The 25,925-nt window shown below is 41.2% G+C and overlaps 1 protein-coding gene across 1 annotated transcript in view; it reads left to right on the forward strand.

The window, feature by feature from the left end:
* LOC129438675 (circularly permutated Ras protein 1) overlaps positions 1-25,925 on the forward strand; it is a 68,950-nt gene that overhangs the window by 41,277 nt on the left and 1,748 nt on the right. Inside the window, exons 17-19 of the mRNA XM_073859859.1 lie at positions 14,906-15,046; positions 15,137-15,230; positions 15,633-15,683. Of these exons, the coding sequence (XP_073715960.1) occupies positions 14,906-15,046; positions 15,137-15,230; positions 15,633-15,683 (286 nt within the window). The remainder of the gene's footprint in view (positions 1-14,905; positions 15,047-15,136; positions 15,231-15,632; positions 15,684-25,925) is intronic.

The raw sequence follows: 25,925 nt of genomic DNA on the forward strand, positions 1-25,925 counted from the left end.
AATGAATTCTGTCAAGATGAACATTTTGTAGGATTTTCTCTAGAGAGTAAAAATTGATGTGTAATTTTTAAATGTCCTATTCTGCATTTTGTATAGATGACCTGATTTTCAAAACAGAAGTTATGTTTTTTCAAATAAACTGTTCAATACAAAGATATGGTCTTCTGCCACTTACACAGATCGTAGTCCTTAAAGTTGCATTCCTGAGAGCTGCTTCCACTCCGAAGCGTAAATCGTTTTGGCAGTGCCCGTGTGAGGACCGAGATATTTTGTTTTTTAACTCGTAAAGCATGTCCAGTCCTCCTGCGATAGCAAGACAGTGTTTATACAAGGGGCCTGTATTAATGCAGCTTGCGTTGCTTTCATCATACTAATAAGTACAGCATAAGTAAAGACAAAAAGACACATATTACAAAACATTACCTGTCTAAAAACTGAGACTTTTAACTTTAGGTTATTAGTATATTAGGTTTAGTATAGTTTTCAGACTTTCAGAAAGAACTCATCAACTTAAAGAATAAAGCACTTATCAATTACATTTATTTTAATCTCAAAAACTCAAGTTTTCGTCTAGTATTTATTATTGCACCTGAAATACAAGTACCTGCTCACACTCCTTAGCCAAAACACTAAAACTTTTAGTGCTTTTGTATTTAATATAATATTTAATAATATTTGACAAATTACTCCATACAAGACAATCAAATTATATACATTCAATGAACACAACATACAAAGTCTAACTTCATCACATGCTTTGATGCACTCATTTCTCTGTCTCTGTTGTTCTCAGTTATCAGTTGTCGGCTATGTAAACGGTGTTTTTTTTTATTTATTTATTTTTTTTTTATAAAGTGTATTAAACTCACACTACTCTTTACCCAGAATAACATGTACTTCTTCCGTGGTGACAAAGCGAGGTACATGATTTCTTCAATTTATAAAAACACAAGTAAACTTTTTATTGTAAAATAGTCAAATAAAATAGTAAGACTAAAGACATAGGCTAACTGATGATCCTTACATATGAAATACCCGCACAAAATCATCTAGGTATATTCTTAAAGCGACGTTGGTTTTATTACACCATAATATAAGAATAATAAATCAGTATATACTATAAATATTCACTTTGCTATCATTCCCAACTAATGTTGATTTATTGTGTTGTACTCAAAACATCTGAACTTCAGTCAGCTTTTTGGGGGGCTGAGCATTAATTTACTTTTTAAAGATTCCAACATCTAGTTGATTTTTAACCCTTACCTATACATGTTGCTTGGCTCACTGTAAACCCGGCATGCTTACCGTTATGTTTACCTTTAAATGACAGAGAATATAATAGCACTTACCCCATAAAAACAAAAAATGTCATCACAGAAAACAGTAACAAACCATCTGGTTAATCGAGTGTTGTAGAACAACGGGTGAAATCTATGTGTTAGTTCAGATTAAAAATACCTCGCTTTATTATATACAGCTCCACAAGGCAAAACAAAGATCTCACGTAGTCCATCATGTTACACCGGCAGTTTGATTATTGCGACCACCTTGTCCTTTAGTGCACTAGGGGCATTATGGGAAACGTAGTCATTTTCACAAGGCGAATCGAACGCTGTATATGTTAAAGGTGCATTGTGTTACTTTTAAAAAGACAAAAATGCTAAACAATATACACAACCACACCATCAGTGGCGTATAAGGAACACACAACGAACTGAATTGTTTCTATTACCTAAGAACGAGCCATTTTCATCTCCATACACCGCTGGTCCCCTTATACGGAAGTCACCGTCATATCTCTACAGTAGCCCTAAACGTACAAACTCTTCTAAAGAGCACGTTTCTTCCCTACGTTGTCTCAGACGATGACATGTTTGTCGTGCGACAGCTACCATATGGGTTTTAAAATTGAAGGGTGAGCCGTCCGCGGCAACCCACAATCCCACCACCAGACACCGCCAAATTCCACACACACCACCCCCAACTGGCCACTGTCTCCAAGATGCACCACGATCCAAGCCATCGCACTGGGAGAGAGATGACATAGTGAGACATATTATTTACCATTTTATTTGTTGTTGTTGACACAATTTAATGTAAAGTGGAAGATCATATTCATTTATAAAAAAAAATAACGGCTTAAAGATAACTATTAGGGCTGAAACTAAAAACCCTCATATTAGCTGTGTACATTATGAAACTGATTTTATTTCACCTGTTTTACAAGTTAAGAAAAATTTAAGCGTTAAGCAAGAATTCCTTTTTCTACGGGTGCGTAGAGCAGAGAGAATGATAGAGAAAATACCGGGAAAGACCTTTCCCACTGACACTTTAATATTCTATAGCTTCATAACTCGCACCGATGACTATGTGATGAGGGGCGTGTGAATTGCTGTGTTTAGAGGGGACGGGTCAGGATTTTTAGGTTACAAATCAGAGCCTGAAACTCGGAGCTCTCACACCTCAGATACGACGCTCTGGCATGTTCATTTAGCGGCAAATTTGAAGGCTACTTTCAGGAATTCTCCATTAAATTGTTTAAAGCAAAGTTTTTAACACGGCATAGCTCAACTGTGCAGGATTCAAGGAGTTGCAGACGCTATTTTTGAGGACGGTGCAAGCACGATCGGAAGCTTAACAAAATCAGGGAGAGACTTGTGGACGTACATCGTGTAAAGTTGTCTACTACGCTGCAGATTCTTGAAAGGAGAGAACAAATGTCACTTGAGCGTGATCACAAACGCAAGATGCCGTACGTGTGCGGACCTCCAGTTTTTAAAGAAATGCTTTCAGAACACTGCAGGAGTGAGCTTGTTAATATTTTTTATGCAGTAATATCTGCAAATGCTGATGTGTGCTTGCCGCAAAATTACTGCGAAACTGATGCCGTGCGCGTAACCAACCTCAAGAAAAAAACTGATGTCGTGAAAAGTCTGGACAAATCTTTTGATAAGATGGTTCAAGTGTCTGTTAACGCCGATGAACCGATCAATGTGTTCATCAAAAAAGCCCTAGATGCTATGTATGAATGTGATGATGAGGAGGAGTTTGACATTGCTAACATCCTCCTCATGTCTGCATATGTAATAGATGTATGTGTTGCCGTAGCGACAAAGAAGGACCAGATCAATGTGCGTGAAATTGTTGAAATTGCTGCTGACTTTCTGATCGACAAGAGTCTTGGCACATGCCTACACTTTCTATTGTATCTAGACAACATCATAACCTTTGGTGATGATTGAAAACAATGCGAGTTCCTGGGACACCTCGTACACCTGAAAAACATTTACTTTTTTCACGACCTACCTTTAAACATTTGAACATGGTCTTTTAATTTTTCTTCACCTTCTTTCCATCTATAGCCTGCTTATTTGATAAGTTATGGTTTCAGCTCTTAGAAAGTTCGTGATAAACGTTTGTGTGAAATGTTACCACTACATTCGGTCATTTGGACTTGTAAACATCTTGTTCATACAAAGTGTGACACTTATTATGTTATGTAAAAATAAAAGTGACTTGCATCAGTATGAAAAGCTAAATCCGTATGCATGACCTGATACAAATTTGGTGATTTGTAACTTAGTGATTTTTACATAGACACGTCAGTTACTTTGCATAACCTGTATAACTCTATGAAACGTGTCCTTCAATAACTGAATCATGCCAACGTTTTTACTCAAGAATTTCAATACTTATCAGGACCATTTTAAGCACATTACAACATACCATCATTTATTTACCATTCGTAAAACATACGTAGTTGCAACACTACCATTCAGTTAGACTTTACATTTCTAGACTGTGTTTTTTCTCAAAGGTTGCTTATATTTACAGACAACACACTACACCTAAGTGTATCTTAACAATGGCAAACAGGAATACCAACGTTTGCAAACAAGTGTAGTTAAGCACTTTGATTTTTGACATGATTCACAGAAAGCAACAGTGAATCATCAAAACGTTGCTAGTTTTTTAGTTTCCGAAAGTTTACATTTTTACTTGCAAACAAACCAGGAACATTATTCATCTGAACACTTTCACCAAACCTATGTCTTTGTTGTTTTTATTTAGACAATCTTTTGTTTTCATAGTTTTGATCTGTTCATGTTAAATTTCTTCTGTATATCTTCTAAAGATAAATAAGGTCATTGTCCTTGGGTTTTCTCAGATTTCATAAACCTTTGAAACCTTCTTTGTCTTAATGCCATCAATGTATTTATTACTTATCCGTTATTTGCTATACTGTATGCCATCTTTTTTAGTTTACACCATTCATTTTTACAGAAAGTTTCAGAAACTCACATTTACATGGAATTATGATACATTTTACTTTTAATGATCTCCAGGAGTGAGTGGTGGTTTAACAGGGGTAAACTGTTATCATGCCACAATCCTGAAGGTTTATAAGCCAAACAAGAGTCCTTCAACACCTCACACCATACTGATTTCGTTTAACTGAAAAATGATGTACAGACAAGTTCAAATGGTAAAAACAGTAGTAAGAAAACTAATAATGTTTAACTAGTACAATCGTCACTTATAGTTTTGTCATATGATAATGATATGATGTTTTATCTGTCCGGTGGTTGTCGAAGTATTTTGGCACAACTGTTTATTCCAATCTTTAAACACCCATACATGACAAAAGTTTTTTTTTTTGTCTGAAGCGACATTAAGCATCTAATCTACAGCACCGCACTGTAAATGTTTAAAAAATTTATACAAAACCATCCTCACCACAATATACTGAAGATGCTGTAAAGTGTTTAAGCACATGGTACTGATGTCACATGATACATTTTCAAACAAATTCAAAATTACATTTCACTATGTTTGCATCACAATTTTTTAGCCAACTTAACAAACACTGTCTGGTTTAGTCTTATTTTTAAGCGCATTGATACCATTACACTTAGCATGCACTGCACTTAATGTTGAAAGATTACTCGGTACACGTTGTAATGTTTTTTCACTTGGTACTGATTTTACACATTTTACATTGTCATAAGAATTTATAAGCTACTTTTTGACATCTCCACTGTTTCACGATAACAGATTTAGTAAGTATATCTAAAATATACTTCACTATGTTGTGGAGTTGTTTTAGTGCCATTTTTAGAGGTAAGCTGCACATTAACTTGAGTACTGTACTTACTGTGAGTACCGGGTTTTGGTATCTGTACTTTACTTTATTATTTTCTAGAGAAAAAAATCCTTTAACAACGGTGTTGGTTAATGGTTGTAGGATTTTTGTACGTAGTTCTCTCAATACATTATGCCTCTGAAGCAACCTACTGAATACACTGACTAGTTTGTAGTATCTTTGGAATAACGAGCTTGATGAATGATACAGACCCTATAGAAATTAAACAAAAACAAGGTCATTAATAAAGGCATCTTTATTTAAAACTATAAAAGTTACAGGATTGAAAAAGTCTTAAACTCATTTACATTTGACTTCACAAAATGGTTACACTGTGACATAACGACCCAAAGAGTGCACATTGCACCTCTCCTTATCAGTTTACACTCACCAGCTATAGTTGCCTTCGTTAAATTCAAAACTCTGCTGTTAACCTAAGACAACCGCACCAAATACACTCACTATTCGATCATACGTGCCCCACCAGATGTCTGCGCCATAAGATCTCAGAGTCGTTTGCCGGCTTCAAAACCTGACTGAAGACACATCTCTCAATTATACGCGACCCTGGAATACTAAACACTTATTTCTCTTTCACCTCTTCTTTTCTGACCTATTCTTCCCTTTCAATAAATAAAAATAGTTTACATTATGTAAAGTTAAATGAGACTATAGTTTTCAGAACACTTTTGCTCTTTTGTTGATTTCATTGCTACTGTTGCTCCTGCTAAATAATGAAATGTAAATGTAATGGTGGTTTACGACAATCAGCAATGCTCTATCCAACATGCAAGTATAGGACTAACTTGAGTTCATTTAAATACTTGTTTAATAGTAACAAACCTTTTTCAAATAAAAAAAAACATGACAAGATAAAGATTAAAACATGTATTAAAGGGCTTGACTTAATAAGCCGATCTATGTTTTGCGGGCTACTGTAACTATTGTGATTGTCGAACCTGACCTAAGCCACTTGTCAGGCAAAATAATAAAATCATTTCACCTAGAAAATTATAGAAACTTTAGCTAGCCTATGAAACAATATCCAATTTAAGATTTTAGCAGAAATTAAAACTTAACATACCTAAATGCGTACACAGACCTAGCCAAGCTAATGGCTATGTTTTAAAGGTTGTGATATAAACAAACATTTAGAATGAAACAAATGTTTAATCTTTTCAGAAAACTGCAGTAGATTTTATTAAGTATGATCACGGGTAGGCACTGTGTCAAATAATCACCTTTGCCTATTTCGGCACCACCGATTAGTGTTCGAACATCATCCGCTGACTTTCAAACTTCCTACAGAGTAACAACTTTCAACTCCCAAGTACCCTAATAGAAATATATTGACGTGAAAAGTGAGATATTTGTCAAATGTGGGTGAGTTTGGGACTTTTTCAATCCTGTAACTTTTGTGGTTTTGAATGGAGATGCCTTTGTTGGTGGCCTTGTTTTTGTTTGATTTCTATAGGGTCTGTATCATTCATCAAGCTCGTTATTCCAAAGATACTACAAACTAGTCAGTGTATTCAGTAGGTTGCTTCAGAGGCATAATGTATTGAGAGAACTACGTACAAAAATCCTACAACCATTAACCAACACCGTTGTTAAAGGATTTTTTTCTCTAGAAAATAATAAAGTAAAGTACAGATACCAAAACCCGGTACTCACAGTAAGTACAGTACTCAAGTTAATGTGCAGCTTACCTCCAAAAATGCACAAAAACAACTACACAACATATGGAAGTATATCCTAGATATACTTACTAAATCTGTTATCGTGAAACAGTGGAGATGTCAAAAAGTAGCTTATAAATTCTTATGACAATGTAAAATGTGTAAAATCAGTACCAAGTGAAAAAACATTACAACGTGTACCGAGTAATCTTTCAACATTAAGTGCAGTGCATGCTAAGTGTAATGGTATCAATGCGCTTAAAAATAAGACTAAACCAGACAGTGTTTGTTAAGTTGGCTAAAAAATTGTGATGCAAACATAGTGAAATGTAATTTTGAATTTGTTTGAAAATGTATCATGTGACATCAGTACCATGTGCTTAAACACTTTACAGCATCTTCAGTATATTGTGGTGAGGATGGTTTTGTATAAATTTTTTAAACATTTACAGTGCGGTGCTGTAGATTAGATGCTTAATGTCGCTTCAGACAAAAAAAAACTTTTGTCATGTATGGGTGTTTAAAGATTGGAATAAACAGTTGTGCCAAAATACTTCGACAACCACCGGACAGATAAAACATCATATCATTATCATATGACAAAACTATAAGTGACGATTGTACTAGTTAAACATTATTAGTTTTCTTACTACTGTTTTTACCATTTGAACTTGTCTGTACATCATTTTTCAGTTAAACGAAATCAGTATGGTGTGAGGTGTTGAAGGACTCTTGTTTGGCTTATAAACCTTCAGGATTGTGGCATGATAACAGTTTACCCCTGTTAAACCACCACTCACTCCTGGAGATCATTAAAAGTAAAATGTATCATAATTCCATGTAAATGTGAGTTTCTGAAACTTTCTGTAAAAATGAATGGTGTAAACTAAAAAAGATGGCATACAGTATAGCAAATAACGGATAAGTAATAAATACATTGATGGCATTAAGACAAAGAAGGTTTCAAAGGTTTATGAAATCTGAGAAAACCCAAGGACAATGACCTTATTTATCTTTAGAAGATATACAGAAGAAATTTAACATGAACAGATCAAAACTATGAAAACAAAAGATTGTCTAAATAAAAACAACAAAGACATAGGTTTGGTGAAAGTGTTCAGATGAATAATGTTCATGGTTTGTTTGCAAGTAAAAATGTAAACTTTCGGAAACTAAAAAACTAGCAACGTTTTGATGATTCACTGTTGCTTTCTGTGAATCATGTAAAAAATCAAAGTGCTTAACTACACTTGTTTGCAAACGTTGGTATTCCTGTTTGCCATTGTTAAGATACACTTAGATGAAGTGTGTTGTCTGTAAATATAAGCAACCTTTGAGAAAAAACACATTCTAGAAATGTAAAGTCTAACTGAATGGTAGTGTTGCAACTACGTATGTTTTACGAATGGTAAATAAATGATGGTATATTGTAATGTGCTTAAAATGGTCCTGATAAGTATTGAAATTCTTGAGTAAAAATGTTGGCATGATTCAGTTATTGAAGGACACGTTTCATAGAGTTATACAGGTTATGCAAAGTAACTGACGTGTCTATGTAAAAATCACTAAGTTACAAATCACCAAATTTGTATCAGGTCATGCATACGGATTTAGCTTTTCATACTGATGCAAGTCACTTTTATTTTTACATAACATAATAAGTGTCACACTTTGTATGAACAAGATGTTTACAAGTCCAAATGACCGAATGTAGTGGTAACATTTCACACAAACGTTTATCACGAACTTTCTAAGAGCTGAAACCATAACTTATCAAATAAGCAGGCTATAGATGGAAAGAAGGTGAAGAAAAATTAAAAGACCATGTTCAAATGTTTAAAGGTAGGTCGTGAAAAAAGTAAATGTTTTTCAGGTGTACGAGGTGTCCCAGGAACTCGCATTGTTTTCAATCATCACCAAAGGTTATGATGTTGTCTAGATACAATAGAAAGTGTAGGCATGTGCCAAGACTCTTGTCGATCAGAAAGTCAGCAGCAATTTCAACAATTTCACGCACATTGATCTGGTCCTTCTTTGTCGCTACGGCAACACATACATCTATTACATATGCAGACATGAGGAGGATGTTAGCAATGTCAAACTCCTCCTCATCATCACATTCATACATAGCATCTAGGGCTTTTTTGATGAACACATTGATCGGTTCATCGGCGTTAACAGACACTTGAACCATCTTATCAAAAGATTTGTCCAGACTTTTCACGACATCAGTTTTTTTCTTGAGGTTGGTTACGCGCACGGCATCAGTTTCGCAGTAATTTTGCGGCAAGCACACATCAGCATTTGCAGATATTACTGCATAAAAAATATTAACAAGCTCACTCCTGCAGTGTTCTGAAAGCATTTCTTTAAAAACTGGAGGTCCGCACACGTACGGCATCTTGCGTTTGTGATCACGCTCAAGTGACATTTGTTCTCTCCTTTCAAGAATCTGCAGCGTAGTAGACAACTTTACACGATGTATGTCCACAAGTCTCTCCCTGATTTTGTTAAGCTTCCGGTCGTGCTTGCACCGTCCTCAAAAATAGCGTCTGCAACTCCTTGAATCCTGCACAGTTGAGCTATGCCGTGTTAAAAACTTTGCTTTAAACAATTTAATGGAGAATTCCTGAAAGTAGCCTTCAAATTTGCCGCTAAATGAACATGCCAGAGCGTCGTATCTGAGGTGTGAGAGCTCTAAGTTTCGGGCTCTGATTTGTAACCTAAAAATCCTGACCCGTCCCCTCTAAACACAGCAATTCACACGCCCCTCATCACATAGTCATCGGTGTGAGTTATGAAGCTATAGAATATTAAAGTGTCAGTGGGAAAGGTCTTTCCCCGTATTTTCTCTATCATTCTCTCTGCTCTACGCACCCGTAGGAAAAGGAATTCTTGCTTAACGCTTAAATTTTTCTTAACTTGTAAAACAGGTGAAATAAAATCAGTTTCATAATGTACACAGCTAATATGAGGGTTTTTAGTTTCAGCCCTAATAGTTATCTTTAAGCCGTTATTTTTTTTTATAAATGAATATGATCTTCCACTTTACATTAAATTGTGTCAACAACAACAAATAAAATGGTAAATAATATGTCTCACTATGTACTCTCTCTCCCAGTGCGATGGCTTAGATCGTAATGCATCTTGGAAACAGTAGCCAGTTAAAGGTGGTGTGTGTAGAATTTAGCGGTATCTAGTGGTGAGATTGTGAATTGCCACAGACAACTCACTCTTCAATTTTAAAACGCATATGGTAGCTGTCGCACGACAAACATGTCATCGTCTGAGACAACGTAGGGAAGAAACGTGCTCTTTAGAAGAGTTTGTACGTTTAGGGCTACTGTAGAGATATGACGGTGACTTCCGTATAAGGGGACCAGCGGTGTATGGAGATGAAAATGGCTCGTTCTTAGGTAATAGAAACAATTCAGTTCATTATGTGTTCCTTATACACCACTGATAATATAGTTATGTATATTATTTAGCATTTTTGTCTTTTTAAAAGTAACACAATGCACCTTTAACATATACAGCGTTCGATTCGCCTTGTGAAAATGACTACATTTCCCATAATGCCCCTAGTGCACTAAAGGACAAGGTGGTCGCAATAATCAAACTGCCGGTGTAACATGATGGACTACGTGAGATCTTTGTTTTGCCTTGTGGAGCTGTATATAATAAAGCGAGGTATTTTTAATCTGAACTAACACATAGATTTCACCCGTTGTTCTACAACACTCGATTAACCAGATGGTTTGTTACTGTTTTCTGTGATGACATTTTTTGTTTTTATGGGGTAAGTGCTATTATATTCTCTGTCATTTAAAGGTAAACATAACGGTAAGCATGCCGGGTTTACAGTGAGCCAAGCAACATGTATAGGTAAGGGTTAAAAATCAACTAGATGTTGGAATCTTTAAAAAGTAAATTAATGCTCAGCCCCCCAAAAAGCTGACTGAAGTTCAGATGTTTTGAGTACAACACAATAAATCAACATTAGTTGGAAATGATAGCAAAGTGAATATTTATAGTATATACTGATTTATTATTCTTATATTATGGTGTAATAAAACCAACGTCGCTTTAAGAATATACCTAGATGATTTTGTGCGGGTATTTCATATGTAAGGATCATCAGTTAGCCTATGTCTTTAGTCTTACTATTTTATTTGACTATTTTACAATAAAAAGTTTACTTGTGTTTTTATAAATTGAAGAAATCATGTACCTCGCTTTGTCACCACGGAAGAAGTACATGTTATTCTGGGTAAAGAGTAGTGTGAGTTTAATACACTTTATAAAAATAAAAATAAAACACCGTTTACATAGCCGACAACTGATAACTGAGAACAACAGAGACAGAGAAATGAGTGCATCAAAGCATGTGATGAAGTTAGACTTTGTGTGTTGTGTTCATTGAATGTATATAATTTGATTGTCTTGTATGGAGTAATTTATCAAATATTATTAAATATTATATTAAATACAAAAGCACTAAAAGTTTTAGTGTTTTGGCTAAGGAGTGTGAGCAGGTACTTGTATTTCAGGTGCAATAATACATACTAGACGAAAACTTGAGTTTTTGAGATTAAAATAAATGTAATTGATAAGTGCTTTATTCTTTAAGTTGATGAGTTCTTTCTGAAAGTCTGAAAACTATACTAAACCTAATATACTAATAACCTAAAGTTAAAAGTCTCAGTTTTTAGGCAGGCAATGTTTTGTAATATGTGTCTTTTTGTCTTTACTTATGCTGTACTTATTAGTATGATGAAAGCAACGCAAGCTGCATTAATGCAGGCCCCTTGTATAAACACTGTCCTGCTATCGCAGGAGGACTGGACATGCTTTACGAGTTAAAAAACAAAATATCTCGGTCCTCACACGGGCACTGCCAAAACGATTTACGCTTCGGAGTGGAAGCAGCTCTCAGGAATGCAACTTTAAGGACTACGATCTGTGTAAGTGGCAGAAGACCATATCTTTGTATTGAACAGTTGATTTGAAAAAACATAACTTCTGTTTTGAAAATCAGGTCATCTATACAAAATGCAGAATAGGACATTTAAAAATTACACATCAATTTTTACTCTCTAGAGAAAATCCTACAAAAAGTTCATCTTGACAGAATTCATTGTTCTTTATTCTTTTGGATTGTATTTCATCTGCCGATGTGAGAAACCTTTTTTATTATGTTGATACTTTTGAACATGTTTTTTAATCAGTCGTATCCATACATAGTGCTAAGATTATTAGAGAAAGTTCATTTTAAACATCTTTTCTAATCTTACTTTATATAATTACAGCTTATTCTCACCATGAATATAGCCTTATAAGCCAGGATGACGTTTAAAATAAAAGAAAGAACACTTAATTTCTTTGATCATTTCACATAAAAAATTGTGTTTAATGAAACTAATCAATGAGAGGATTTCACAATATTTCAATGCCGGCATGGCAGATTATAACGATGTCGCGCATTCTAAAATGGTGCATGTTAAAATTTCAATGCATGTTAAAAGTTAAATTTTTTCGTCGCCATAGCTAGATGCTCCATGCTATTTCACCATTCACTCACTGGAGTACCGTGCGAGCTGCACGGTGTATCCATGGTATCCATGTTTGTGATTTTCGTAACTGTGATTTCCCTGGCTTTTATTAGACATATCGGGCCCCACCTTATATAAATTATGATGGGAGCATGGAATGTGTTTTAATGAAGACCACTTGTGTAAACACTGTTTTTATTGTTTTATCGTAGGAGGACATGATTTAACACGCCCCGGAGATAACCCCGGACGTAAACATGTCAACGTGACGTGGGCGTACCGGTTAAAAGTTCAACGCGACGTGGGCGGTCCGGTTAAAAGTTCAATGCTACGTGGGCGGTCCGGTTAAAAGTTCAGCGCAGCGTGGGCGGTCGGTTCAAAAGTTCAACGACGTGGGCGGTCGGTTCAAAAGTTCAGCGTCGGTTCAAAAGTTCACGACGTGGGAGGTCCGGTCAAAGGTTAGCCCCTCCCCGGAGGTCAAAGGTTCACGACGTGGGTGGTCCGGTCAAAGGTCACCCCTCCCCTGAGGTCAAAAGGTCAGCCCCTCCCCTGAGGTCAAAAGGTTAGCCCCTCCCCTAAGGTCAAAGGGCACCATCAATCATTTTGACAATATGGCCCCTATATATACTACTCACCTCCTCTACTTAACGTCAACTTCGGTAGCCCCGCCCACTGGTTCATTCAGGATAGCTTCCAAGTAACAAACATGTCATTAAAGACTGCCTATTGTGCAGTGCCTAGTCGCTGCATAACCTTCCCTCTGAATCTGATATTAGGAATGCGTGGTTGAATTTATTTATTATTTTTAAAGAAATTCCAGCTCACGTAAGTAAAACATTGAGCGAACAAGCCACAGGTTGACCCTGGATTTTACAGAGAGACTGCAATTAAAAAGCAATGCTGTTCCATCAATACTGAATCTGGACAGAATGGCACAGCAATCTTATATGAGTAAAAAACTTACAGGTTCACCCGATGAAACCATCTATATGTGTTAATCCCTCTGGCTGCCATTTTTCCCACATTGGAAGTTTTCAAAACAATTTCCCACATGTAATGTGGAAGGATTGAAAGCTAGTTTACTATGATAAACTGTTATCCAATCATAGTGGGAGTTTACTTCAAAGTCTTCAATGCGGCCTGCCCATCAAAACAGAGTGTTTCTCAAACCAGCCTCAAGACCAGGGTACAAAATAGCCGATTACTTATTGCATTTGATGTTTTTGAATATAAAAAAACATGCAAACGTCATAAGTAGACTTCAGACAACAGTGTAAAACAAAAAAAATGACAGATTCACCGCACCTTTAAAAATGTTATAAAACTGAGACCTCCCTGGCACCATCTCACACACCTCAGTTTGAGAACCACTGCATTACACAATGATTTATGAATTATACAATTGTTAGTCCTGGTCCTTTAATGCTATTGCATTCAAATAGTGTTGATATAGGGCTAGAACATTACGGGGGTGAGGATAGTTTATAATGTTGAGAACCGATGAATGAGAAAAATAAAAATGTGTACTTAGCAATGTTTCCTGTAATAAACTGGTTAAAGTCCTTGGTAACAACAACAAATAGTCTACATCAGGTAAAAATCAGGTAAACTCTAAGGAAAAAGGTACAAAATGCACCTTTTAGGTTTTTGTACCTAAAAGGTGCATATTGGTACCTCAAATGTACACATTGGTACTTAAAAGGGAACATACTGGTACCTCAAAGGTACATATCTGTACCAAAAAGTTACATGTTAGGACCTTTAAAGGTACTGTCCCAGGGACAACTTTTGTACCTTTTTGTACAACAAAACCTCAGTTTAAAAAAGGACATGCCCTCTATGATCACATGGTCATAAATAGCAAAGTTACAATTCAGATCCTGAATCTGTGCTGTTTTTTTATTTTCACACTTTCCATTGTCTATTACAGGAACATGCTGACTTTTTGGGACTTTGGCTTGTTCACGGTGTCCCCCAGGGTTGGATGGGTCCGTGCATGCCCTTTTTATCTCTGTGCGTCCCGTGGATGTCTGGCGCGCCCACCGCTAGCCTAGCTTAGCACAAAGACTGGAAGTAAATGGCTCCAGCTAGCATACTGCTCCCAGTGAGTGACAAAATAACACCAATGTTTTCCTACCTTATTTTCCTCACTGTATATGTGTGTCATATATATAGGAAAATATTGGCGTTATTTTCACTGATTGGGAGCAGTATGCTGGCTGGAGCCATTGACTTCCGGTCTTTGTGCTGGGCTGGGCTGGCGGTGGGTGCGTCGGACAGATGCGGGATGCGCGGAGGTGGGGGGGGTGTGTGTGGACTTGTCTGGCTCTGGGGGATACGGTGAGTGGGCTAGAGTCCCAAAGATTCGATGTGTTCCTTTAAGCTGTTATAATCAATATCACATAAGTAATAAGGTGTTATGGTCATGTCCATATGGCAGAATCACAGCCGTGCTGATACATATGCATCATGGTGGACACAGATGACATTAATCGCCCTTTAAATGCATCTCCTTTCTCCGTCTATAGTTGGGTGTGGGCAGGCAGTTTAAACATGTCAGTGTTGGGCGTCCACTGTGCCCAGCTTTGTGCCAGGCTTACTATGGAGGGCAAAATAAAAGAAGCACAGAGACAACTCAGAGCTCAACAAGACCTTCTTAAAGACATCAGGTTCAGCAAACATCTCCAGAAAGCTATATTCTCTTTGGTAGATTATATTGCATATGTATGTATGTAATGATAATTCTGTTAATGTCACAGTGAACAGAAGCCAAGCCCTAAAGAAGAGAGTATATATGGGAACTGGATCAGTACTATGAGTTTGATCTGTGAAGACCTCACCACTGTTAACCAGGTCAGAAGACTTTAATCAAACACTGTATAATAACTTTAAAAAATATTATATTTTTATATATAATATAAAAACGTCAGATAGCGCTGATCCTCATATTAAAATATGTATTTGATGTCACTAATTGTGTACAATAAACAGATATATCTAAAACAAAGGATAAATCCGATAAACATCATAGTACACTGTTTAAATGTCTTGCTTTGTCATTGTTTATTTAAGTTTGCATACCAGAGTAAAGGCCCACTTTCATTTAAACACATCCTCTTATGTTCACATGCTTGTAGAGGTGTCAGTGAGTGATGTGAAGGGCCTCAAGCCTTTTCAGCAATATGAATGAATCACTGTGACCCAGCACTAAAGTCCTTGTTCTTACAAATATGACACGTTTCTCTTTCTCAAAAGAACTCAAAAGACAATGAAGCTCAACCATCAAGCCCAACGCCTTCTACTGCAGTGAGTTAAATATTTATTTTCTTGCCGCGTGTGTGTGCGTGTGTGTCACCTGCCTCATCATTTGGGTCATGTTGATGGAAAACATTCTTGTTTTGAAGAATGTCTTCATGAAATGATAGCTCAATTTAATAGATAGACCTGTTTGTCAGCTAGCTGTTGATAGCGCTTTATCATCATGAACAACACATTAACATAATGACACTGCATTTTAGCAAGACTTGCCATTTTTGTCCCTCTCTGTGAAATCCAAGCTAAATTTTCATGATCTAATTATTTTATTAATGAATTATTGCTTTGACATTGCTTGACCTACTCAGTATTAAATATATTAAGGTTATATTTTCACTGAACGTTCTTTACATTGTTTAGCAAAGTCACAAAAAATGACTTTAGCTGCATTGGTTTTTACAGGCAGGGTCACATACAGAATATATTGAATATATTGCTAGATATATTCAACCTCCTAAGACCCAAGTTTTGGTTTGTCTTTTTTTTCTACCAGCTATTTTGGGATTAGGACGAACCAATAAATATAATAACCAAATATTTTTCTTAGAACATGAAGCGGTGTATTGGTCCATGTTTGTGTACAACAGGTTCCAGTTACAGAGAATTAAGAATTATGGTCCAAACCACAAAAAAATGTAATGTCTATGTATGTGGACATCCAGGTCTTAGAAGGTTAAAGGGATAGTTCGGCCAAAAATGATATTAAACCCATGATTTATTCATCCCAAAGCCGTCCGAGATGCATATGTCCGTCCATCATTTTTCAGACTAACACATTTTCAGTTATTTTAGAAAATGTTTTAGATTTTTCAGTTAATTAAATGTGAAGTGATGGGGTCCAAGTCCAAAAAATGTGCATCTATCCTTCACAAAATAAATTCAAACGGCTCCACGATGATAAACAAAGGTCTTCTGAAGGGTAATCCGTGCAGTTTTGTTGTAGAAATATCCACATTGAAAACATTATAAACCAAAATAACTTGCATCCGTAATGCCGCCATCCCAGTCACGTCCGCATTCAAGATGAGAGCGTATGCAGTTTACGGAGGTTTCTCTGCTGTTGCTCTGTGCCCCCGCTCTTCGACTTTGTCATACGTCACTAAGACAAGTGCGTACACTACGCTGGTACTCTCTCCTGAATGCGGAGGAGTCTAAAATGGTGACGCTACCGGAAGGTAGTTATTTTCATTTATAAAGTTTTAAATTTGGATATTTCTACAACAACACCGCGCGGATTGCCCTCAGAAGACCTTTGTTTATCATCCTGGAGCCATTTGGATTCCTTTGGGGAAGGATAGATGCACATTTTTTGGACTTGAAGGACGTGGACCCCGTAACTTTACTGTTTGGCAGCTGAAAGATATAAGACATTTTCTAGATTGGCTGAGGGTGTGTTTGTCTGAAGGATGGTGGACGTGCATCTCGGGCGGCTTCGGGGTGAGTAGATCATGCGTTTGGTATAATTTTTGGCCGAACTATCCCTTTAAGCGCTGAATATTTGCATAAAAAAAGATTGAAATATTTTTACAAAGAGACATGGAGCCAGATTTACTAAACGGGGCAAATAAGCGCGAGAGCGCAATTCCAAAAAAGCGTCGATGGGAGTGGTAATATCTGTGGGTTATTTACTAAAAAGTTGCAAATTAAATAACACAGGCAGACACAACCGCTGATTTCCATAATGACCAACACAATCTACTAAAAAAGCGGAAAATTCGTAGCTCATAATCCCAGCTAAAGAAGCCATAGTACACTGAAAAGAACTAGAGGACAATACAGGTTTACAATACATTTTGAAACGTCTGGTATTGTGTGACTTCTCCTAATGACTCCTATATTACTGAAATCATCAAATAAAAAAATAACATGGCTTGGCAAATTTTTTGTAAAAATATGTTTCTCTGGCATTCCAAATTAACTGTTTAAAGTGGTCATAGCATGAAAATCAGACTTTTTCCACGTTTAAGTGCTATAATTGGGTCCCCAGTGTCTCTATCAACCTAGAAAATGTGATAAAGATCAACCCAGTAACTTTGTTTGGGTAAGCTATTTTCTGCAAGCATGTGAAAAGAAAAGAGAGAGAGAAAAGTACTTGACAGCACAATTGAGTTTCAATTACAACATTTCATCAGCTTATTTGCATTTTATACGACACACCCAAAAACAGCAGACTTTTGGTCAGGCATACAAATTTGCAATTTTAACATGATATAATTAATTATCTGTGGAGTGTTTTGAGTTAAACCTTCACATACGCACTCTGGGGACACCAAAGATTTATTTTACATCCGCTGCATTGTATCACGCATTCTCTGATCTCTGTGATCCCTCTTTTATTTTAGCAATAATTGCAGCCATTTTAAGTGCAAAGTGCAGCGCTAATTATCCACTGTGCGTCTTAAGTAAATCCCAACAGTCGTTATTTCACAAAATTATGTTTTGCGCTGGCGCAAGCTGTTAGTGAATCTGGCCCTTGATCAGTAATAAAATGATTTAGTATGTTAAAGGTCCCGTTCTTTCTGTGTTTTTGAAGCTTTGATTGTGTTTACAGTGCGCAATATAACGTGTTCATGTTTTACGTGTAAAAAATACAGTATTTTTCACACAATTTACTGATCTCTATAGCCAGGGGTGCACATTACTGGTGCGCAGGTGCGCATGCGCGATTAAAATAAAAAATGCGCACCAGACATTGCTCTAAAAGGCGCTTTTGCGTACTGCTAGAATTTTAGAGATTGCTCCGTGCATCATTGGTAAGATAATTATTACAAACGTCTCGGTTACGTATGTAACCCTCGTTCCCTGAAGGAAGGGAACGGAGACGTCACGTCGTGACCGACGAATTGGGAACCGCTTCGCGGGTGACCTATCTACTTCGAGAACTATCAAAAACGCCAATGAACTTGGCATGCAGGTATTTGCATAATGCCGGCGCCGCCCCGCCAGGTGCGTATATAAGGCGCAGGTGCATAATACCAAATCAGCTATATTATTGCTGAGAAGCCGAGCAACAGTGCCCGGCCTGAACAGCAATGGAACAGCAAACTGTGGCGACGGGACGTGACGTCTCCGTTCCCTTCCTTCAGGGAACGAGGGTTACATACGTAACCGAGACGTTCCCTTTCAGTCGGTCACTACGACGTCACGTCGTGACCGACGAATTGGGAAACCCTACCAAAACGCCACTGCAGCTGAACCCTTCCAGTGCCTGCAAAAGCCCTCCGCCCTCCACATAAAGGGGCGGAACCTAAGGCGAAATGCAGAAGGCTGGTCACTACCTGTTCCTTAACCCACGATAGTGAAGCAGCGAACTGGGAGAAGCGTCTAAACTGAGCGGAGCTAGAACACTGCGGAAGCCATCCCCTAAGAAGGTTAAATGGATGACATAAAAATATATGAAACAACCGACAGGTTGCTCAAATAAAGTCTCTGAACAATACATGGTATGTAGAGAGGTGCAGAGCAGGCTCTGCTAAGGAAAAACGTGGAGGATTAGAACCCCACGGACTATACACACAAATGAACCCCACGTAGGGGACAAATGTGGACGCCTAGCCTACACAGGTTACAGAGAATACATCAGTGATAGGTTGACAGCGGATGCTCCGCAACACCAGCTATCAGGGCGGTGGAGGAGAGGCAAAAACAGTTTTTTAGACGTTTTTGCCCCGATGGCCTTCCATAATGGTGCAAATGTGCAGCACCAAAATAGAGGCTCCAAGCCGACACACGAGCCGATCCTCGGCATTCTTAACTAGTTAGTAGAAAGAACCCGAGTGGAAACCGGTTCGACACGAACACTATAGAACCTTGTGAACGTATTAGGTGTCGCCCAGCCTGCAGCTCTACAAATGTCTGTTAGCGAGGAACCGCGAGCCAGTGCCCAAGATGATGCCACACTGCGTGTAGAGTGGGCACGTAAATTAAATGAACAAGGCACATTCTGCTTTTGATATGCAAGGGCTATAGTATCCACAATCCAATGGGACATCCTCTGCTTGGTGACAGCTTTTCCTTTCTGCTGACCACCGTAACAAACAAAGAGCTGGTCTGAGGTCCTAAAACTTTGCGTCCTGTCTATATACACACGTAGTGCACGAACAGGACATAACAAAGCCATGGCTGGTTCTGCCTCCTCCAAAGGCAGTGCTTGGAGATTCACCACTTGATCTCTAAAAGGAGTGGTGGGAACTTTGGGCACAAAGCCGGGCCGGGGTCTCAGTGTTACGCTGGATGCAGCCGGCCCGAACTGAAGGCACGATTCATCGACCGAAAATGCATGAATATCCCCTATCCTCTTAACAGAAGCCAAAGCAAGGAGAGTTAATGTTTTCATTGTAAGAAATTTAACACTCACACTATGCAGAGGCTCGAATGGGGCTTCCTGGAGTGATTTCAGCACCAAGGACAGGTCCCAAGGAGGAATAGAGGGGGGACGCGAAGGATTCAGTCTTCGAGCGCCTCTGAGAAATCTAATGACCAGGTCGTGCTGACCCACTGTTCTACCGTTTACGGGTGACTGGTGAGCTGATATCGCAGCGATATCGACTTTAATAGTGGATGGTGACAGCCTATTCTCCAAACGACGCTGGAGATATAAAAGCACAACACTAATCGGGCATTCTCGGGGGTCTTCACTTCGGGAAGAACACCAGTCGACAAACAGGTTCCATTTAAGCGCGTAAGCCTGTCTCGTAGACGGCGCTCGCGCAGCGGCAATAGTGTTAGATACCTCTTGCGGTAAATCACTCATATCCTCCGCGCCCCGTCCAGAGACCACACATGGAGGTTCCACAGGTCGGGGCGCGGGTGCCATAATGTGCCCTCTTGTTGAGAAAGAAGGTCCTTCCTCAGGGGAATCTTCCACGGAGGGGCTGTCGCGAGGAGAGAGAGTTCTGGAAACCAACTCCTGGTTGTCCAATACGGTGCCACCAACAGCACGCTCTCCTCGTCCTCCCGGATTTTGCATAAGGTTTGCGCAATGAGGCTCACCGGAGGGAACGCGTATTTGCGCATGTTTCGCGGCCAGCTGTGTGCCAATGCATCCACGCCGAGCGAGTCGTCGGCTAGTGAATAGAACAGGCGACAATGGGTCGTCTCTGGGGAAGCAAACAGATCTATCTGCGCTTTGCCGAAACGTCTCCAAATTTGCTGAACCGCAATGGGGTGGAGTCGCCATTCGCCGGGACGCGCAGCCCGAGAGAGCGCATCCGCCTCTACATTGAGCGTGCCTGGGATGTAAATGGCACGAAGAGACCTCAAATTCTTCTGACTCCATGTGAGGAGGTGACGGGCGAGATGCGACAGGTGACGCGAGCGTAAACCGCCTTGACGATTGATGTACGCCACGGTCGCAGTGTTGTCTGTTCGAACTAATACATCTTTGCCCCGTAACTCGTTGCTGAAACGGACGAGCGCAAGATATACAGCCCACATTTCCCGGCAGTTTATGTGCCAATGCAGCTGGGGTGTCGTCCAGACCCCCGAAGCCGCAAGCCCATCGTACGTGGCCCCCCACCCCGTGTCTGACGCATCTGTGCATACTATCGCGTGCCTGAAGACCTGTCTCAGAGGCACACCGGCTCGGAGAAACGCACGGTCTGACCACGGAGTGAAAGTGCGACGACACGCAGGTGTAATGATAACACGGTGAATGCCGCGCAGCCACGCTCTCCTCGGGACTCGATCGTGAAGCCAATGCTGAAGCGGACGCATATGAAGCAGTCCGAGCGGAGTTACAGCTGCGGCTGCTGCCATATGCCCCACAAGCTTCTGAAAGTGTTTCAGCGGGACCGCGCTCTTGCTCTTGAATGTATCCAGGCAAGTCAGAATCGACTGTACACGCGCCTCTGTTAGACGAGCTGTCAAATCGATCGAGTCCAGTTCCATACCGAGAAAAGAGATTCTCTGCACGGGGCAAAGCTTGCTCTTTTCCCAGTTGACCCGAAGACCCAACCGAGCGAGGTGTTTTAAAGTTAAATCTCTGTGATCGCACAGCGTCTGACGTGTTTGAGCTATTATTAGCCAATCGTCCAGATACGCGAGAATGCGCACACCTCTCTCTCTCAGGGGTTTTAAAGCCCCCTCCACTACTTTGGTGAATACACGGGGCGACAGAGAGAGCCCGAATGGGAGGACTTTGTACTGGTATGCTCGCCCCTCGAACGCAAAGCGGAGAAACGGCCTGTGTCGGGGGAGAATCGATACGTGAAAGTACGCGTCCTTCAGGTCGATAGATGCGAACCAATCGTTTGGACGAATGCATGGAAATATGCGTTTGGGCGTCAGCATTTTGTGAAGTGCACGGTTCCGCGAACGCAGGTCCAAGATCGGTCGCAAGCCGCCGCTTTTCTTGGGTACAATAAAGTAAGGGCTGTAAAACCCAGACCTCATCTCGGCTGGAGGGACCGGCTGGATCGCGTCTTTCGCCAATAAGACAGCGATCTCCGCACGGAGGACGTGCGCATCGGCAGCTCTCACCGTAGTGAAACGAACGCCGGAGAATTTGGGGGGACGCCGGGCAAATTGGATCGCATAGCCGAGACGAATCGTGCGTAAAAGCCAACGCGACGGGCTGGGAAGCTGTTCCCACGCCCCCAGATACCGTGCGAGAGGGACTAAAGGCACGATCGGTGTACCCGCGGCGGGCGCAACGGAGGTGATCGCCGGTGTGTGCGTAACGGCCGCACCGACAGCAGTGTTGTGTGTGATAACACTCACCTGAGTCCGTTGCTGGGTGGTTGAGTAAGGGAGGCTCTGCTGAAGACACCTCACACCACTCGATGCACCCTCTGGCGAAGGAGGAGGGAGACGATGGGTTATGAGCCCGTAGCTGTCTCCTACCGGCTGAGAGCGCGGTGGGGTTATGAGCCCGTGCGTCGCTCTCGTTCTCCTCTGATGAGTCGGAGAACGAGGGGGGGTTATGAGCCCTCTCGTATCTCCGGAGCTCATCTGAAGACCTAGAGATGGAAGTGGAATTCGCTCTTTTTGTGGATTTGTGGGTGCCGACTGAAAAGTCGGCGGAACAGAAAAATGAAACAAAAGATTCCCCAACCGGCCCTCCTCCGGTGGGGGGAGTGGTGCCTTCACCATCTCCCGAAGAGCGATCCCCTCCATCTCTAGGTCGCCCGTCTCAGGGCCGCTTTGATCTTCTTTTACCACCCTTTGCAGCGGGCTGAGCGGGCGGGGCGGGCTGCTGACGACCGGTTCCTCACTTCTTAGAAGAGCCCCGGGGAGGAACGGAGGCGGCCGCCGCAGGACGCCCTCGGCGAGGACCAGGCTGAGGCGCCGACGTGGATGGGGCAGGCGCAGGACGCTTCCGACGTGGCATGATCTGAGCGATGGCCTCAGTCTGCTTCTTGGCCGCGGAGAATTGCTGGGCAAACTCCTCGACCGTCTCGCCGAACAGGCCGGTCTGGGAAACCGGAGCATTCAGGAGCCGGGTTTTATCAGCGTCCTTCATGTCCGCCAGAGACAGCCAGAGATGGCGTTCCTGGACTACCAGAATAGACATCGCACGCCCGACGGCGCGTGCGGTGACCTTGGTCGCACGAAGCGCCAGATCTGTAGCCGCACGTAGTTCAGAGAACTCCGCCGAGTCGTGACCTCCCGCGTGCAGATCCCTCAGAGCCTTAGCCTGATGAACCTGCAGCACTGCCATGGCATGCAGGGCAGAGGCTGCCTCCCCACAAGCCTTGTAAGCAGCACCGGACAGCGCCGAAGACTGCTTACAGGCCCGTGAGGGGAGAGTAGGCTGGTCCCGCCAGGAGGACGCGACACCGGCCGGACACAACTGCATCGCGACCGGGCGCTCCACTGACGGGATACCAGTGTACCCCTTGGCATCTCCACCCTCGAGAGAGGTGAGAGGTGAAGGCTGATACGGCCGGTTCCGGGCGGAAAACGGGGTTTTCCACGACCGCGTCAGCTCTTCATGCACCTCGGGGAAGAAAGGCACCGGGGGCGAGGACTGAGAAGCCCTGGCACCCCCGAAGAACCAATCATCGAGGCGGGACGGTTCAGGTGGGGGAGGTTTAGTCCACTCCAAGCCGACCGCCTCCGCCGCCCGAGCGAGCATGGCTGCCATCTCAGGGTCGAACGCAGAAGCCGCAACCTGGCCCGAAGGCGGGAGCGGATCCGGATCGACGTCTGAGGCTGACAACCCCCCCTCCGACGTTACGGTGGACATCGCGTCAGGTGGAGGCTCGACAGAGCGCAAGGACACCGTAGAACACGGGCCGCTCGTCTCCATCGGGACCTCCGCTGGCAACGGATCAGGGCGCTGGGAGCTACTGGACGAACCAGCAGACCGACCCAGCACCGTTATACGGAGGTCATCCTTCGCCAATCTGGTAGCTGCGCCCTTAGCAGCACCAGACTGGGAAGGCGGGGGCCGTTGCCGGAGGAACGACACCCGTCTCCGCAAATCCGCTATAGTCATGCCCTCGCAGACGGGGCATGAACTATCACGCAACGCTGCCTCTGCGTGCTGGAGCCCCAGACCCGAGAGACAACGCTTGTGGCCATCCTGGGGGGCGATGAACACACCGCATCCAGAAACGGAGCACGGACGGAAATCCATCTTTAAAAAGACGACCCCGACCGTGACACGAATGAGTGGCTGTCTTTAAAAAGACACAAAGCTCAAACGTGCTGCTCTTTTAGGGAAATCACTCTTTTGTGCGAGCTGGTGAAACACACAGGGAGAGGCAAACGCACTCACTCGAACTCAAGTCCTAAATTAAAGAGACAGAGAGAGAGAGAAAGGGTGGAAAAAACACTGCGAGCCTCCGCTGAGGTGTCGTTGCCCAACCAACTTCAGCAAGCTGAGATATTTTCTTCCCACACAGAACAGGATCTACGAAGATCAGTTAACAGCTTCTCGAGAGCAGATGTCTGCCGGCTTCGAAGCAATAAAGCTGATTTGGTATTATGCACCTGCGCCTTATATACGCACCTGGCGGGGCGGCGCCGGCATTATGCAAATACCTGCATGCCAAGTTCATTGGCGTTTTTGATAGTTCTCGAAGTAGATAGGTCACCCGCGAAGCGGTTCCCAATTCGTCGGTCACGACGTGACGTCGTAGTGACCGACTGAAAGGGAACGTGTTCACATTAATGTGTGTTAGGTGCAACAGTCTCTGGCCCGATTGGCCAATTTAAATATTTAAGCACAACAAGACGCGAAACAGATCTCACGCGATCTCTTTACTCACGTGTTGTTTGATAAGTTTTGTTTGCGCAAACCTCAAGCGCGAGCACGATCCACATCTGAAGGTTTCAGACAGCTTGCTAGTAAATGACAGCGCGCAAATGCCACCTGAGTTTGTTTTCTTGCACTTGAGCGGGCATTTTAAAACTAAATCATCTCAAAATCCTGTAATTATAGTAGTAAAAGTCTTTTAACACATTAAATAAATACAAGCAGTTCAGAAAAAAATGCGTGTGTAATAATGTATTGGACCCATGCATTTAAAGTGACAGTACACCCATTTTTAGACTAACCTGATGCTGTTTTTAATAATAATCAAACAACAGACAAAATCATAATTTCTTTGTCTTGACTTAATAACTTTTGGAACTTTTAATAAGAATTAGTCCAATATACACAGTAAAGACTATGCAGTATTATCTGATTACTTTATTTAGTTTCTGTACTCTAACTGAAAATTACAGACCAGCCTGAAAACATGAACAGCACTGTTTATTTCATTTGTATGTTTGTTCTGTTGTATTTATTTGTGCTATTGCTCATAATTATATATTTTTTATTTCTGACCATTTACTTGTGTTTAACAGTATTTGACATTTATGAGTTAGCAGACCTTTATAAAAGTTACATGTGTATAACCAGGCATATTTTATTTTATATACATCACCGCCTAACATGTTTAAACCAAAGTGATATGGCGAAGAGAGTAGTCAGGAGATAAGTGATGATGACAGGATGTCGGTGCTATGAATAGTGTGAGCACCAAGCAACATCTCCAGGTGCTCCTTTGAGAACCAGGCCAAAAAAGTTATGTGCACCCCTGTCTATAGCGTTGTTTTCACTGTCCTCAAAACGGGCTGATGTTCTCCTTGTTCTATGAAGTCCCGCCTTTAGAAATACGTAACAAGTTCTGATTGTGTAGTTTGTTTGGTGTGTTTTGATTCGACAGCAGCTTAGCCTAGCCTGAGCCTTTTTAACCAAAGCTGGCGACTGACGTATTCATGTGGGCGGAGTTTAGTCAA

The sequence above is a fragment of the Misgurnus anguillicaudatus genome, chromosome 21 (genome assembly GCF_027580225.2).
Source record: "Misgurnus anguillicaudatus chromosome 21, ASM2758022v2, whole genome shotgun sequence".
Classification (NCBI taxonomy): Eukaryota; Metazoa; Chordata; class Actinopteri; order Cypriniformes; family Cobitidae; genus Misgurnus; species Misgurnus anguillicaudatus.